The 16,814-nt window shown below is 38.1% G+C and overlaps 1 protein-coding gene across 5 annotated transcripts in view; it reads right to left on the reverse strand.

The window, feature by feature from the left end:
• Nucleotides 1-3,283: 3,283 nt before the first annotated feature.
• The window catches only part of rab3ip (RAB3A interacting protein (rabin3)), a 29,268-nt gene continuing 15,737 nt past the window's right edge, over nt 3,284-16,814 (reverse strand). For 3 of the 5 annotated variants that reach the window (XM_055006684.1, XM_055006681.1, XM_055006682.1), the window contains 7 exons: nt 13,698-13,901; nt 13,483-13,611; nt 10,034-10,146; nt 9,908-9,931; nt 9,522-9,621; nt 7,057-7,126; nt 3,284-5,132 (listed from right to left, as the gene is read on the reverse strand). In XM_055006684.1, the coding sequence (XP_054862659.1) occupies nt 5,050-5,132; nt 7,057-7,126; nt 9,522-9,621; nt 9,908-9,931; nt 10,034-10,146; nt 13,483-13,611; nt 13,698-13,901 (723 nt within the window). In that variant the 3' untranslated portion in view covers nt 3,284-5,049. Of the gene's footprint in view, nt 5,133-7,056; nt 7,127-9,521; nt 9,622-9,662; nt 9,811-9,907; nt 9,932-10,033; nt 10,147-13,482; nt 13,612-13,697; nt 13,902-16,814 lie in introns of those variants that run through there. The other 2 variants (XM_055006683.1, XM_055006685.1) reach the window with 2 other exon arrangements.

The raw sequence follows: 16,814 nt of genomic DNA on the forward strand, positions 1-16,814 counted from the left end.
ACATTAGTAGTTTTAGTTTAGGGTGCTACTGTGGTGTGTTTTTGGGTTTTAAGAGGTGAACAGGAAGAGTTTTTTTTCATATTGATTATCTTTTACTTTGTTCCTGGTTGGAATGCCCATCAATGTCAACATGAAGTTCACTTTTAGTTCTGTTTATTTATTTTTATTTTACTAACACCCATTAGTTTTTAACCCCCTCACATGTGTTGTTGTAAACTTACTCTTTCAAATAAATACTCATCTAACCCTCTGGAAACCAGTGTTTGGACTGTTTTTGTGTTGCTCCTCACCTACTGACAGCTGTGGACTAAAGGCTATACTGTGATGTTTTTAGAGCGACATGCTAAACTATGATGTTTGTTGGGCGATACGCTATACTATAGGCTTTTTTAATTGACATATTACTGACGTTTTTTTTTGTTTTAGTTTTTTGTTTTTTAGCAACATATAAGAATTCAGTTTTAAAAGTTACTATACTTTTACTTGTGCAATGAAATTATTATTCTATGGCATTTTTTAGATGACATATTATACTCTGATGTTTTCTTGAATTACATACTATTTTGACAATATCCTGCACTATGACATTTTTTGAACCACATATACATGACAATTTTAGGCAACATCCTATCATTTAGCACTTTTTGAACCACATAATAATCTATGTTTTGTTTTTTTTTCTTGCCAACATGCTGTACTATGAACTACAGGCCATACTATGTTATTCTTGAGTAAAGCATACTATACTTTTCTGAACTACATCCTATACTATGGCGTTATACACAGAGTGCTTTGGTTACATGTTGATTTATAATCTAGATTTTTTTCTGTATTGTTTTTTGACGGGATTACCACAGACCTGACCGTGAACACTGTTGACATCCACCTCAGGGAGATGCTGCCTAAGATCTCAAGGCTGCTTGGTCGTGGTCTTTCTGGCACGTACTCTTCCAATAGGGTCTTTTGACCAAAGAGCACCAGGTGCTAGGTTGGTTCAAAGTTGAGAGCCAGTGCTTTTTTGGTTCAAATCTCATGCCGCCCCAGAACGGGTTTGTGTTTCCATTCGGAAGGAGCAAAGTTGGAGCTGCGTCATTGCGCCACCACAAAACGTGTGTACGTCACTGCGTACGTAGCCGTTCAACAGCGTTCGCGCCGTACGGAAACCCACACAACAACAATGGAGGACTTCATTGGAGTGGTGTTCATGGCTTTGCTAGTGTGTCTCGCCATCGCTGAACAGCAAAACCTTCTGTTAGGGGTTACCCATCGGCATCGCCGTTCCAATGCCCGGCGATCACGTTTGGCAAGAAAGGTAATTATCAAAGACGTTTGGATACTTAACAGTAAACGTGCTAGCGTTAGCTTAGCTACTTAGCTTCGACTACGCTTGCATTGATTACTTAGCGGTTAAACACGCGCAATAAGTTGATGATCATATCTATGTTTATCTTTTTAGATGTTTTTAGATGTCACAACGCCCCCTGCCCGTGACATGCTCGGCTCTCAACTCTGGCCAAGTCTGGCCCAGCAACGAGTTGGTGCCCGAAACAGCCCCAGTTTTTGGAGCTTGGAGCCGCAGCTCCGGTGGTGGAAAGACAAAAAACCGGCGCCAAGTCGGGCACCGGCTCAGACTCTGAACGGGCTCCACCCCGGTCGAAAGCCCCTACAAGATGAGCCGGGAAGTTAAACACTGATGGAATGACACCAGGTCTAAGCCGACAAACTTCCACTTCCTCTTCAACCCATAGTCTCTGGGAAACCTACATGGAGTAAGAAAAGTAGACAGAGAAGTAATTAAGTCTGTACACAACATATTAAAAAGAAATCATGCTAATAAATTAAGTACAAAGAACCAAATTCGCCAATATACTGGAGACCAGAGCTATTTAATTTGATAAGTATAACCTTGTTTAGTAACATTTCAATTAATAGAGCAGTCCTAAAGAACTGCCTGTAATCCCAATCATAAAATGGGTTTGGAGGATGAACATAGATGGTAATCTGGATATACATGAGTTAGGCTTTATAACTACTACTGGTAGTATTGGTGGTAGTAATAGCAATGTGACTACTACTAGTAGTAGTGGTAGTACACTCACTACTGCTGCTGATACTGGCACTGCTACTACAACTTGTAATACTATTACAAATGCTGATACTACTTCTACGACTCTAACAGCTGTTTATACTACTACTGCTGCTTGTACTTTTAGTATTACTACTACTGTTTGTACAACTATACTACAGCTACTATTAATCGTCTGGTATTTGGTTGTCAAGCTGCTAGCTCACCTTAGCGTTTTGCTAGTGGCTAACTAGTTAGCTCTCATAGACTGGAAGCTCTCAACAAGATTTCATAATGAAAAACGAGCCAAAAACTATTCTTACCTATGAAAAGTCATTCCAAGTTTCCTTGTCCCAATCGTACGACGTAATGTGTAACTGTATGCAGCACAGTGAGACGGCATACTTGTTTCCGTTTTCACGCCGTCTACATCAACGGAATGCACTGAAACTTTGCCCCCACTAGCTTAGCCTCGCTGTAGCACGCAGCTCAAAGGGGCGTGTCCTATCTACTCATTCATATCTATGACAACAACGGTGGCTGCACATAAGGACGCCTGACGTTGATTAGCTGCGTAAATACCATTATATACAGTCTATGGTAAATACGTATGTGAATCGCATCATTGGCTGCAGCAGCCAGTCACCTGTCACTCACTGACTCACACTGAAAAATAGCACAGAATGAATTGTTACGTGTTTATTTTATTTACAATTTAGGTTGGATTTTTTTTTTTTGTGCGCAGCGCAGATTTTCTGTGCGCGGAGACCGTGTCAGCAGTGTGCAATTGCACAGCTTAGAGGGAACAGTGGCTGGGAGCCATAATGAAGGACAAAAAGTTAGTGAATGTAGCACAATCCAAGGTGGAGTGCAACCAGAGAATGGAAACAAAGCCGTCTGATAGCGCCACGTGACGACGTATTCATCCGCTCTGCTCGTCAACCAGTTCCACGTAACCAGTTCTGATGTAACAATGAAACGCTGTAGGTGGAGGACGTCGTAAACCGAGGACCTCCTGTATATTAAAGTATCAGACATCCTCAGGTGAAAGCATCATATATTCCCATGCTAACCTTTGTAGCAACTATGAGCCATTTTGGGTTGTAAAAGTCACTTGGCAAAAAGTCTGTTTAAATGTTTAGTGTTTAGTTTGTGTGGTGCAACACATTCTAGCGTGTTGTGTTTCTTACCTGAGAGGAAACAGTCAGACAGCGGTGGTTCCAGAGGTATCACTGTTTTATTTCAGAGTGTCTGAGAGAAAAAGGCACTAAAACCAAACCGGGAGCGACTTTAGAAGTGGGAGAGATTCAGAGATTAAATTAACATTTAGAAAGTTACACAACAACACACACTCTCTCACACATGCACACACACACACAGTCTGAATATCTACACAACGAATCCTCAAACATCAGCAGCTGTTTATCAGAATTTAAAGGCGTCAGAAAATCCGTTTATTTCGTTTTTCATCCTCGAAACTAAACGTCAGAAGAAACGATAAATAAACGTCATTTTTCAGCTTTAAAACACCAGAAATGATCCCTTCTGATTATCTTTACCTCAATAAACTCACATTAAATAGAAGCTTTTACACGGTTTAATAAACAACAACTGATTGTTTTAACGTCTTATTTCTCTGAAACACAATGACAGAAACCCAGAAAAAGAAGATATTAGATCCACTGTGAGGAAAAACAAGATTTATGGAATAATTAGCATATTTTAACACAAATATCACAATATCAGAGAAATTTAACTGGAAATTCTACATATTTTTGAGGAAAAATATCTACTGCAAAAATGAAGCTGTATATTTAAAAGAAAAAAATAATTGAACATTGGAGAACAATGTCAATATCTTGATAGGTGTGTCCTAATTTTGTAATTAAAGGCTCAAATTTTAAATAGTCACAATTTACAAGAAAAAAGTTCTAATATTTTGGTAAATAAGTTGTAATTTCAGGAAAAAAATGTAATTTATTTTATGGAAAAATGAAAAAAGCTGTCATATTAAAGAAAAGAAGTTCAATTATTTCCAAAATAAAGGCTGCTATTTTATTGTAATTTTATGATAAAAGTCAAAATGAGAGTAAAGCTGCAATCTGAAGACAAAAAAAATTATATTAAATAGAAATAATTCATAATTAAAGGAATAAATCATATTATGAAGAATAGTTTGATTTAATTTGCATTTTAACAGAACAAAAATCAAAAAAAGTTTCAGATCTGAGTAAAAACTCATTATTATTTTTTTAACTATTATTATTACAACTTGTATTATGTCAAATTTATTGCGTTTTCCTCTCAAAATTCCAACTTTAAACTCATAAAATTACAACTTTCTCTGTAAATATTTTGACAATAAAACTTTAATCTCAAATCTGATATTTTTCTAGAGAAAATTTGTGTTTTTGTTGTTTTTTATGACCTTATTCTGTAAATATTACTGTTTTTTGTGTAAAATTTACCCAATTTCTCATAATAATTCATACAACTAGATATTTATACATGGAATTAATTTGTTTTTCTTGTGAAATTTCTAATAAGATATTTTTTGGGTAATTTCGGGCTTTATTCAACTTTTTATCAACTTTTGTCAAAATATCTCAACTATATTCCGTAAATTCTAGATTTTTCTCCTCACAAAGTGACTCTAAATCTTCATTTCTGCCCAGAAAATTGTCTTTAATAAGTAACTTAGGACTTAAAATCTCTTCCTGCAGCCTTGTTCTTCTAATTTACTGATTTTTTTTGTCATTGTTTTAGCGTTTTTATACGGGAGGAATAAAGCAAAAGTCCAGTTTCTATTTCACCTCGAGTCCGTTTCTTCACATCTTGGAGTGTTTGAATAAAGTAAATGTGAACCGATGAGTGAAAACCGTCCTCCATGGATAGATTATCCACTCTGAGGGGGGCGGGGCTTCCTGGATGGGGGAGGAGCATGGGGGCGGAGCTTCAACTGGGAGTCTGCTGTGATTGGTCGGTCACAGCTGGTCTTTGTAGTAGCCGAGTTTAGCGAAGGACATTTCTCTGCGGAGCTGCATTACCTCCCAGAACATCTGCTCCGCTGAGAACGCAAAGACAACGTTTCATCAACCAACAACACACTGGGTTACCATGGCAACTGGTTAACCTATAACTTCACATAAAGTACAGAAAAAATAAGACGTACATTCTTTGTTGTCATTTTGTAGTTAATTTGTGTCTCTTTCAGTTGTTTTGTGTCCATGTGGTCGTCTTCTGCCTCTTTGTAGCCATTTTGTGCATCTTTGTAGTCGTCTTTTGGCACTTTGTTGTCATTTTATGGTCATTTTGCCTGTTTGTAGTCGTGTTGTTCTTTCTTTGCATCCAGTTATCGTCTTTTTGTGTCTTTTTATAGTCTTGCATTTCTTTTTAGCCATTGTGTGTGTCTTCGTAGTCGTCTTTTGGTGCCTTATTGTCATTGTATGGTCATTTTGCCTCTTTGTAGTCGTTTTGTGTCTCTTTGTGGTTGTATTGTAGTTATTATGCATCTCTTTATAGTTGTTTCAATTTGTAGTTGTCTTTTGTCTCTTTGTAGCCATATCATAATTAATTTGCATCTCTTTACTGTCGTTTTGTCTTTGTAGTTTTTTTTTGCCTCTTTATAGGAGTTTTTAAAAAGTTTTGTGTCTTTGTAGTTGTCTTTTGTCTCTTTGTAGTAGTTTTGTGTCTTTGTAGTTGTCTTTTGCCTCTTTGTAGTCATTGTATGGTTACGCTGCAGGTTAGGGTCTTTTGTCAGTTGTTTTGTGTCTTTGTAGTTGTCTTTTGTCTCTTTATAGTAGTTTTGTGTCTTTGTAGCTGTCTTTTGTCTCTTTGTAGTAGTTTTATGTCTTTGTAGTTGTCTTTTATCTCTTTGTAGTAGTTTTGTGTCTTTGTAGTTGTCTTATCTCTTTGTAGTAGTTTTGTGTCTTTGTAGTTGTCTTTTGCCTCTTTGTAGTCATTGTATGGTTATGCTGCAGGTTAGGGTCTTTCATCAATTGTTTTTGAGTCTTTGTAGTTGTCTTTTGTCTATTTGTAGTCGTTTTGTGTCTTTGTAGTTGTCTTTTGTCTCTTTGTAGTAGTTTTGTGTCTTTGTAGTTGTCTTGTGTCTCTTTGTAGTAGTTTTATGTCTTTGTAGTTGTCTTTTGCCTCATTATAGTCATTTTGCATTTTTTTGTGTCTCTCTGGTTGTTTTCTAGTTATTATGCATCTCTTGTGCATTATTTTGTGTCCCTTTTACATCTCTTTGTGATCATTTATAGTTAATTTGCATCTCTTTATAGTCATTTAGTGTCTTGTAGTTGTCTTTTGCCTCTTTGTAGCTGTTTTGGGGTAATTTTATGTCTCTTTGTTGTCTGTAGCCTGTTTATAATGGTTCTGACCTACTAATTCCACTGTATATACCTTTAATTTGCTAATCTGTCTTCTCCTGTTAATTTCTAACTTGGTATAAAGTAGAGAAAGTTACCTAATAAAGACATTAACATTCTTTGTAGTTTTATGTCTCTTTGTTGTTGACTTTTGCCTGTTTACAGTACTTTTGTGTCCTTGCAGTTGTTTATCACCTCTTTATGGTTGTTTTGTAGTTATGTTGAGTCTCGTGTTAGACGTTTTGTGTCTTTTTGTAGTTGTCTTTTGCATCTTTGCAGTTATTTTGTATCCCTTTATAATCTTTTTGTGTCTCTTTGTGGTTGTCTTTTGCCTATCTATAGGCATTTTTGCATCTTTATAGCAACTTTATGGTTGTTGCATGAGTCTGCAGCTGCTCTGTTGTCATTTTGTGTCTTTGAGGTCATCTTTTTCCACTTTTGATTCATTTTGTAGTTATTTTTCATTTCTTTTTGTGTTTCTTTGTTGTCTTGACTTTGTGAAGCATTTTTTTTGTTTATTTGCAGTTGTCATGTGATCATTTGGTTTCACGTTGTGTCTTTTTTGTTTTGTAGCGTCTGCTTCTGGTTACTTGTCTATCATTTTGTGTCATTTTGTCTTACCGTCCTGCTGTTTGACCAGCCCTTGGTGGATGTAGCGAATGTAGGTGAAGAAATTACACACCGCTGTGATCTGAGGATGAAAAACCAGAGACAGAAAATGTTAGAAAACACCAACCAGCAGTTTGAAGCTTGTGTTTGTGAAATTTCTTTGAGGCTCCAGATGAATAAACAGTTTCAGAGTGAAGTTCAGAGAGTTCATAATTGAAGCCACTTCATGAATCTGGATGTTTTATGCTTCTACAAGTTTGTATTTCTGTCCGTTTCCATTTCAGGGTGGATTTTTGTCTCTCTTGGAAATGGGAGGATTTTAACAACACGGTATTAATTAGACTTGCATTTATTTTCTGTGAACCTCCTGTAATTTAAATCCCATCCAGATAAAAATCTTTGTATTCTAAAGAAGATCTCTGATTTGTTTCTGAATGTGGAGCTGCTTGCCTGGAAAGCTATAAATCCGACAGGTACAAATTAGTGTTTTTAGACTATATTTTTCACAATTTGTCAAATGATTTCCATTAAAAGCAGCTGAACCGATGGATGCACAGACAACTACCACTGGAGATGAAAAGAAAACTTTCTCAGGCAAGTTCTGCTGTTTCTATGCGTGGACATCAGAAATAATGACATCGGTGTGTTTGGTGCCTGTGAGTTCAGATTTAACCGAGTCATAATTCAAAGAAGACGACTTTTGATTCCTAAAAAAGGATCTTTATCTCCCTTTCAAACACCTCAGTCAGTTTCCTGAAGGCTTCACCTTCCTCTGTAATGTTAATCCTGTTTTATAAATGCCTTCAGTGTTTCTGATAATAAGCAAAAGACACAGCAAAATGTTAATTTTCTGCACTGAGTCATAGCAGCTTTTGCAGAAACAACAAAACCTCAGTCGAGCCGTTGGGAGTTCATCCCGTCGGTGCACTCAGTTCACAGCTGGAAGGAGCTATGAAAGTTATGAAAGCTATTTTTATTGACTTCTTTATTAAAACAATGTGAGTTTGTCTGGCTGCACCGTTAAAGGATATCTCGAATTAAGACCGACGCTCAAAGATAAAAGAATTTCTTCTGACGCTGGTCCACATAAAGTTCTATTGAAGAGAAATATTAAGCGAGCCCAATCAAATCTTCCGACAAGGACGAGCTTCGGGGCTTTTTGTCACTCGTGGGAAAGTCATTTCTAAAATGATCTGTGTAGGACATTAAAGCATAAATATCTGTCTGTTTATGTACATGTACCTTGAGCATAGAGTACAAGGTGTGTTAAAAAAGTTCAGAGATTTTGAGTTTAAATAAAATACACCAAAACCTGCACCTAATTTGATTTTGCCTGCACAGTAAAACTCTGCTCCCAGTGCTCCTGTAATGCTTGTAATGTTTCCTCAACGTCCTGTTAGCTAAATATCTCAAACACCATTTTTGAAAAGCATTTAGTCTCCTGAACTGTGTCGAAACAGTGACTCCTCAACTTGAATTTAATGTTGTGGAAACTACAAGTCCAGCGTTACGCGTCTTTACGTCCAAGTGACATGAATGTCATAATTTGCTCAACTTCAAATCGTCAGGATCCTTCTGTTCGACCATCTCTGATTTGGTTAAAACTGTTTTCATTACAAACTACAGATATTTAAATTGGTATCTGTGAAATTTTTGCTTGATATTTAAAATATTTTATAACCCATAACCACAGATTGTATCATCTACTCCAATATTACAGATTCTGAATCAATGACATCATGAATAACAGGAAAAATTTCAGGTTTTTATCTTCAAAAGAAAAAAAAAATGCGTCAACAGATGATTTTTTAAAAAAAAAAAATCTTTAATCTCGGAGGTCATTAAGCATCACAGAAGTCTTTGTCATGGTGCCCCTTTACTAGTTAATCCCCCACAATGCTCTCTGCTCATCAACATAAACTGTAGTCTGAGTGACACCTCCTCTGGTCTCTACAGTACTAAACAGTAAGAGGCTCCACCTGGTGGAACAACCAGGTACTACAGCTGATCTACAACACATTTATTGACATCATGGAGAGAAAATAGGTTTTCTCCATCTTCTGGACCTTGTAGAACCGATACAGGAATGACTTTTCTTAACGCACTGCAGAGCTATTCAGTTGTCAACCAGATACACTGGATTGATTTTTACAATGTTAAATTATTTAAAGTATGTGTAATTGAGGAAAATTGTACCAGATTAGGATTCCACTGACACTAAATAATAAAGAAGTACTTGACTGGAACATCCCTAACATGAAAGATGGATCATCTAGCTGCTGTTTGTTCTTTGTGGTCACAAAAACATCTGTACTGGTCCTGATGTAGACAGCTTCATCTACTGACTTCAACAGTCCCAGGACTTTTTGATTGCACCTCCTACGTCGTATTTCTACCATTACACTTTACAACAACAGATTTGGCCATGAACACAACAGTGAAAATGTTCAACAGGACTAAAGTGTGTGGATACTCACTCTGTATCTACAGTAGGGAGACACATAGTAATAGTTGGACGAATCTCCAAACTTGATTCTGTGCTTACAGGTTTTGGTCTGACCGCTCAGGGCACATTTTCTATAAAAGACACATCGAGTCAGTTGTTGGTTTTCATTTCTTTCCACAGTGGGAAAAAATTGAATCATTGACCTAAAAAACAAAACTGCACAGGAGCAAAACTACGACTCAAGGAGGCAAAGGAGGGAGGAGAGGGAGGAAGGATGAGCATTTATCAAGGTTCGTCTCGTCGGGATCGCTTTGATAAACCTGGACAGAAGGAGGAAGGACTGAAGGTTATGAGTCAGGAGGAGCCAGGCAGGTTTAACCGAGGAGAAACTACAGAAACGTAGAGAGTCAGACTTACGTGATGAGCTCAGCCATTCGCCCGCTATAGGAGGAAAAGTGAGGGAAGATGGAGACGATGAAGGAGTGAAAGTTTGATGAAGAGGAGAAAGAAGTGACGAGTGTAGGAATGTGTTTGTTTGCTCACTTTGGTCCTCCACACTCCACCGCCGAGGCTTTGACCACCGGCAGCGGCTGGAAACCGACCGGCTCCACACTGAGCGTGTTCTGCTCTACGGCTTCCAGGATGGCCGACCCCAGCTGAGGAACAAGACGACAACAAAACACTTTAAATAATAGCAGCAGCAGAGGACGACACTACGAAGGAAGTCTGACTCCAGGCTTTATTTCTCTAAGTTGGTGCGACTAAACTAAAAAAACATTTTTTAAAAATCAAGTTTTCTGCATCAAAATGAGGCATTTAACGCGTCATGTGACTCTTCTTCTGCACAAAATGAACCAATCGTGCAGCTGCTTCAGTCAACAGGTTGTTTTAATGCAGAGCTACGAGGAAAATAAAAATTTATGATGGTTATTTTTGAAGGGTTTGGAAGCAGAGTGGTATGACCCACTTTCTGTAGTTTTTGAGAAAAATGGGTTCAAAGTTTACTCTTTCCAGAATGTGCCACTGTAACGCTGTATTTGGGTTGTGGATTAGACCACTCTGTCACTAAAACCTAGACCATAAAATATGACAGAATTATATAAAACTCAGTTGGAACATTTTGTGGGTTAGACCACTGCTTCTAACCGCCTCATATTTTATTCTACTGATATGAAATATGTCGACCGCCATCTGCGAGTAGCGTAAAATCTCCTGATCTGTGTTGAAACAGTGACCTTTAACTTGAATTTTATTTTTAGGGAAGAAGAAATCCAGTGTTATGCATCTGTTAGGGTCCATGTGACATGAATTTCATAATTTCCTCCACTTCAAACCGTCAGGACCCTTCTGTTTGACCATCTCCAATTTGCTTGAAATGTTTTCATCACAGCCTTTGGATGTATAAAAGGGTATCTGTGAAATTTTAGCTTGAAATATTAAATATTTTTCGAGATGATTGTTTAAAAAATTGCCCATTAACCCACTTTCACCAGTTTTTGTCTGACTGTGCATTGTGGGAGTTTAGCTAGTAAAGGGCACCATGACAAAGACTTCTGTGACACTTAATGACCTCCGAGATTAAAGTTTTTTTTTTTTTTTTTTTTTTTAAATTAAAACATTTTTTTAAAATCACCCGATGACTAACTTTCAGCAGGTTTTTTTTCGGCACATTCAAATTTGAGGCTGTTTGAACAACAGTATCTTAGAAATTATTAAAGACAAAAACCTGAAACTTTTACTGTTATTTGTCATCATGTCATCAATTCAGAATCTGTAATATCGGACAATAATAATAATAATGGATTAGATTTATATAGCGCTTTTCAAGGCACTCAAAGCGCTTCACAATGAATCCATTATTCATTCACTCACACATTCTCACTCAGCGGTGGTAAACTACATTTGTAGCCACAGCTGCCCTGGGGCAGACTGACGGAAGCGTGGCTGACAATCTGCACCTACAGCCCCTCCGACCACCACCAACATTCACACGCATTCATACTCCAGTGTGAGTAGCAGCACTGGAGGCCAGGTGGGTAAAGTGTCTTGCCCAAGGACACAACAGCACATGACCAGGACAGAGCGGGAATCGAACCGCTGACCCTTCGATCATTGGACGACCCGCTCTACCACCTGAGTCTCAGCCGCCCCCAAGCAGATCAAACAATCTCTGGTTATCGCTGAGTTCAAATATTAAAAAAGCTGATGCCGTCACATATAGTCCGATCTGGGCTACTCCATCTCAAATCATAACATTTTAGGAAAAAATTCTGCTCAGCCATCTCTGACTTGTTTGAAATCTTTATAAAGCATAAAATATGGATATTTATTAAGTTATTTGCAAAATCTTAGCTTGATATATAAAATAATTTACAAGATAATTTATTTTAAAGAACTGCCAGTACTTTCCCAGATCATTTTTCTAAAAAAAATAAAAAGCCTGTTAACTCACTTTTTTCAGATGTTTTTTCACACAGTGATATCTGAAGCTGTGTGAACAAAAACAGGAACTACTGAAGATAAAATCCTGGCGACCACAGTGACTGAAAACAACGTTATATGCCCATACTTTAAACTGTTTTCCTTGGTTATATTCAGAAAACCATTCTCAAACTCCAAAACTCTGTTCTGCTTGGATTATTTCACCTACCAATACTTTAGTTCAGTGGTACAACTTGATAAACCTGCTCAATCAGTTGTGAAAATTCACAGAAAACTACTTTTTTAAAAAAAAAATTTTGTGACCAAGTATTTCATATTAAAAGAACTGTATAAGTTTAGTTTTGTATTCTTGTCCAGTTTTAGGGTCCGTGTGATATGATTTTCAGAATTTCCTCCACTTCAAATCATCAGGATCTTTCTGTTCAACCATCTATGAATTGTTTGACAATTTTTAATCACACATTATAGATATTTAAAAGGGAATCTGTGAAATTTTAGGTTGATTTATCAAGTACTTTCTGAGATCATTGTTCTTAAAAACTTTTCTGTTGACCCACTTTATTCAGACGCTTTTTCTTACATTGAAACGTGAGGCTATGTGCGGACAACGATAACTCAGGAACTGTTAAAAATAAAACTGCTGTTGCAGCCATTTCAATCAGTAACCAGTACGTGGTGCTGTGACCACCAGTGTATTTAAAGGCTACACTAATTGCCACAGGTGTGCCGCAAACAGGAGGCGAATTGTTTTTGACCGTGGCGTGGAGGACTGATGCAACGACTTTGCTCTCTGTAGATTTGATGAACTCCAGACGGTAAATAAATTGATGATACATCTGTTCATAATTGTGAGTTTGGACAATTATTTTTTTGAATATATTTGTTATTTTTGGGGCCACGACGGAGTACAAGAGCACGTCAGAGTAGCCAGAAGCCACGCGTTCTTAACGGAACCAAGTGTGGGTCATCAACTGCATTCAGTTTTTTTTTCTGAGTTACACTACTGTGCAAAAGTTTGGGGTCACCTCAGCAATTTCATGTTTCCATGTAAATTCACACTTTTATTCATGTGCTAACATAACTGCACAAGGGTTTTCTAATCATCAATGAGCCTTTCAACACCATTAGCTAACACAATGTAGCATTAGAACACAGGAGTGATGGTTGCTGGAAATGTTCCTCTGTACCTCTATGGAGATATTCCATTAAAAATCAGCCGTTTCCAGCTAGAATAGTCATTTACCACATTAACAATGTCTACACTGGATTTCTGAGAGAAGCCACTTTGTTCTTTTTCCTAGATATGTGTCACAGAAAACACTCTGGGGCAAAAAACTTGTTTACCAAATCAGTTAATCAGTAAAAACAGCATATCTAACGCTGTTCACTCCAAATAATGGGGATCATTGGTATAATCCTGCACACTGTAGAAACTCCTACTGCTTTTTATTACTTTTATGATTCCTTGGATTTGATGAGCTTCTTGGAAAATGTTCTTGTGCTTCATGTTGACTGTTTTGCACCAAAATATCAAATCCACGTGTTCGTACCTCGCTCTTGCTGAAGGTGAGGCAGGGGTAGATGTCCTCTCGGTAAACTCTCTCCAGGAAGCAGCAGCTCCGGTCGAGCGTCGGTTCTTCCTTCCAGGCCTTGAACTCACCGAACAGCTGACCGTCCAGCTGCATGTGAACGACAGTGAACGTCACACGGTGAAGCTGCAGTTATTTATTATTGTTTTACTGTGTTTACCGAGTTGCATGTTTACCTCTCTACACTCCCGTACGATGGGCTGCGTGGCCGACGGGTCGGGCTGGGTGCCCAGGATGGCGGAGGAGGTGCTCTTGTTCCTGCTGTGGCCTTTTCTGAAGGGAGTCTTTACTCCTGCAGAGGGGAGTTCACCAACGGGGGAGGTGGGGGAGGAGAGGACCAGCGTCTTCAGGGCCTGGACCTCGGCCTGGAGAACGTCGATCTGAACAGGAGACAGAACAGAATCAGGATCACTGGAAAAATGCCCCTCTCAAAACAAGAAAAAAAACTTTTTTCAAGGAATTTTTACCTTGAAATGAGTGAAAAAATCTGCCAATAGAACAAGTGAAATATGGTTTGGTAAGATTTCTTGAAATAAGATATTTAGAATATTGAGATCTTAAAATTAGCTGGGAAAACTTATTTTAAGCTCTATTTTACCAGGATTGTCAAGCTTAGGTGTCTTAAAATAAGGCAGACATGCTAAAAAAAAAAAAAAAAAAAAAAAGAAGCAGTTTTTCACTCAAAAATAGATTTTCGCTTTCATGTAACCTCCTAATTTGAGATGTATTAACCCTCCTGTTGTCCTCATTTATGGGCACCAAAAATTATTATTTCCTTATCTGAAAAAATCTTCAAACAATTTCCCAAAATTTCTGACAATTTGCAAAACATTCAGGAAGAAAACTCCAATAATTCTTTAAAAGTTTCCCTTAAAGGTTTTATTTAAAAAAAAAAAAAAAAGTTAATATTTTCAAAAAATGAGTAAAAATCTTCCAAAAAAATCCTAAAAATATCTAAATTGATTCCATATATATCAATAAAACTTCTAATATTTTCTTTAAGAACATTCACATAAAAATCAACCAAAATCCATCAAATTTCGCTGGATTTTGGTTGATTTTTTATGTGAATGTTCTTAAGAAACATTTTTAGCATTTCTTTTTTTCCCACCAAAAAATGTTCAAAGATTTCCCAAAAATGTTGAAAATGTGGACATGAGAAGTTTCATTCCGAATTTTTTTTTTTCCCCCCACATTTTCAAACTTTAAAACGGGTTAATTTGACCTGCAGGACGACATGAGGGTTAAACTTATTTTGAGTTTTCTTGTAAAATTCTACTGAAAACAAGATATTTTCAAGATTTGACTTAACAAGATATTTAAGATGCATTGTCTTAAAACAAGTCCCTCCATCTGCTGAAATGTCTCTTGTTAAGTAAATTTATCTTAAATCAAGTGGGATGAGACATTTGGACTAAAAATAAGACAAACAGACTTGGTAAGATTTAGAGTTTTTGCAGGGCAAATGAGGAATCTGACTTGGATCATGCGATGGACAGGTGGATCAGTGTGGCGACAACAGTAAGGTGTGCATTGTACCGAACTGTCAGTTTACCATCCATCTACGTTCCAACCCTCGCCTATGGCCAGGAGCTCTGGGTAGTGACCAAAAGAATGAGAACGCAGATACAAGCAGCTGAAATGAGCTTCCTCCACAGGCTGGCTGGGCTCAGCCTTAGAGATAGGATGAGAAGCTCAGACATCCAGAGGGAGCTCAGAGTAGAGCTGCTGATCCTTCATGTCGTAAGAAGTCAGTTGACGTGGTTTGGACATCTGATTTGGATGCCTCTGGAGAGACTTTCTTTGGAGGTTTTCCGAGTATGTCCGCCTGGGAGGAGACCTCGGGACAGACCCAGAACTCGCTGGAAGGATTATGTAACTCGTCTGGCCTAAAAGCGCTGCTGGGGGGAGGGACGTCTGGAACAACCTGCTTCAACTGCCTCCACGACCCGACCCCAGGTAAGCGGAACAAAATGGATGGATGGAATCTGACTTGGTGTTTTGGTGTAAAAACAACGCTAGCGAATACACCGATCAGGCATAACATTATGACCACCTGCCTAATATTGTGCTGGTCTCCTTTGTGCTGCTAAAACTCCTCTGACCCAGTGGTTCATGGACTCAGGACCTCTGTGATGTCCTGTGGCACTGGGATGGTGGCAGTGAGTTCTGTGGGTCCTGTGGGTTGCAGGGTGGGACCTACCTAGATCAGGCTGATCCTGGTACATCCCACAGATACCCAGTAAGAATTGGATCTGAGGAGTGTGGAACCCAGGTGAACATCTTAGTTCTGTCGAGTTCCTCAGGATGCTCCTGTGTGTCATGGTGTCCTGCTGAGGGTGGAAACTGGCATCAAGGACTGCTGCTGCCGTGGGGGGTGGAGGGTTGCCTGATCTACAATGTTTAGGTGGTACATCTCAAGCATCCACATGAATGTCAGGACTCAAGGTTTCCCAGCAGAACGTTGCATTATAACAAGGTGATCGATGTTATTTGCTTCGTCTGTCAGTGGTAATAATGTTGTGGCTGATCGATCTATGCTAAATGTTGATGGTTGTAGCTATCAAGTGTACAAGATAAACAAGCAGCAGTGTTAAAAGTGAAATAAATATGTAAACGAGATCCTGAAATGTGCAAATGTGTTCCCAAAGCAACCTCCTCCTCCCAAAAACAATAAATATCTGAACACAATCTCCTGCAGTCGGTTGCAGCAACAAGGTTTACATTTGGTCTGAAGCTAACTTAACCTGTAACTTGTCATAGTTATGCCATCTGTTTCAACTAGGTTAGCTAGGAGCCACTGATTAACTGATTTAGTGCTTGTACGGAGGATTAAAAGTTACTCGTTCACTTAATCATGGTTTGAATTTATAAATAGAACATAATAAATATGATCTCAAGAGAACACACAAATAAAAAATCATGTAGAATTTTAACAATTTATCTACAAATACAGGTTCTGCAGAGCTTATGTTGGGTCTTAAAGGAAGTCAGTTGTAACTTCATCTCAGTTTAAGCCTTCTTCTTGCCAAGACGTAAAGTGGAATGCTGTATCTAGTGAGAAGGAAGTATAAAGTCAACATCTGGGCTGTTTCTGAGGGTAGTTTTAAGTGAAATCTTCACTAATTTTGTCTCTTGTATCTTTTCCAACCCAGCTGAAACTTCTCTAATAATGTTTTCTGGCTGATGGAGGTCTTTCTTCGTCTTGCTCAGAAGGCCTGTAGACTTTTTCGTTATGTCATTTTATGAATAAATGCTGCCTAAGAACTCTTATTTATGCCATCGGTTATTCC

This window comes from Amphiprion ocellaris, chromosome 21, assembly GCF_022539595.1.
Source record: "Amphiprion ocellaris isolate individual 3 ecotype Okinawa chromosome 21, ASM2253959v1, whole genome shotgun sequence".
NCBI lineage: Eukaryota > Metazoa > Chordata > Actinopteri > Pomacentridae > Amphiprion > Amphiprion ocellaris.